Here is an 850-nt window from a genome sequence, read left to right as displayed (position 1 = left end):
GGAGAACCGCATCCTCCCTACCCTCGTCAGGGTTTGCTAACGGGCACGGAAGCTCCCCGGCCGATGGCCAAGCACCGGGCCCCGCCCATTCGGTGGGAGGACTCCCGGCCCGACCCCTCACAGAGGGGACACCCCTCATCCTCTGTACAACCGGCCGCTCTGTGCCCCGGCCGACCACAGCAATAACAAAGATTACTGCGGTCGATCTGGCTGGAGCACAGAGCTCTGCAGTGCCCAGGCTGGAAACACTTGTAGCACTGCAGGGGGCGGGGACGGAGTGCTCGCACCCTTGCCACCACCCAGCCCACTAAAACTTTACCCTTTAATCGCCTTGGCCGCCGCTTCAGCTGGGCAGCGAACCAAGGCGACTCCACCCACGGGCTGGGAGCGACGCAGGGATACTACCCTAACGCCACTCCCGTCACCAAACTCTGCCACGAACTCTTTGCAGAGATCGTCCTCCGTGGTGAACTCTTCCAATCCCGAAACTAATATCTCCACGTTTCGGGATGGACGAGCCACCCTGACTTCTTCGGGGAGAGCCTCTTTCAACTTGGAGGCGAGGAGGTCCGCCTTGGATTTGCTGTCTGCTTTGGATTTGCGGTCCTCCTCTCCCACCTCCAATGACAAGTGTTCCTCCAGGGTCCGACAGACCCGGGAGACGCCCGCCGACCTAGGGTCCACCTTATTTCTCGCGTCTCGAAAGACTTGAGCATACGACATGCCCTCCCCCTCGAGACGCAAGGTAACCGCCTCCGGGGTGGTACTCTATTGACCACAGTACGATTCGACACCGCTCGATTCGACACAGATTTATTCGACACCAAATTATTCGACACCGTACGATTCG

The 850-nt window shown here is 59.6% G+C and overlaps 1 protein-coding gene across 1 annotated transcript; it reads right to left on the bottom strand.

The window, feature by feature from the left end:
• Positions 1 to 315: 315 nt before the first annotated feature.
• On the bottom strand, positions 316 to 723 carry LOC109862661. Its single transcript, XM_020442766.1, has one exon. The coding sequence runs from the start codon at positions 721 to 723 to the stop codon at positions 316 to 318; it is 408 nt and encodes a 135-aa protein (XP_020298355.1).
• Positions 724 to 850: the final 127 nt, after the last annotated feature.

Source organism: Pseudomyrmex gracilis, unplaced genomic scaffold (assembly GCF_002006095.1).
Source record: "Pseudomyrmex gracilis isolate BER0280 unplaced genomic scaffold, ASM200609v1 scaffold_2147, whole genome shotgun sequence".
In the NCBI taxonomy this organism is placed as follows: Eukaryota; Metazoa; Arthropoda; class Insecta; order Hymenoptera; family Formicidae; genus Pseudomyrmex; species Pseudomyrmex gracilis.
The sequence above is the reverse complement of the archived record's forward strand: the minus strand, read 5'-3'. Positions and strand labels throughout refer to the sequence as shown.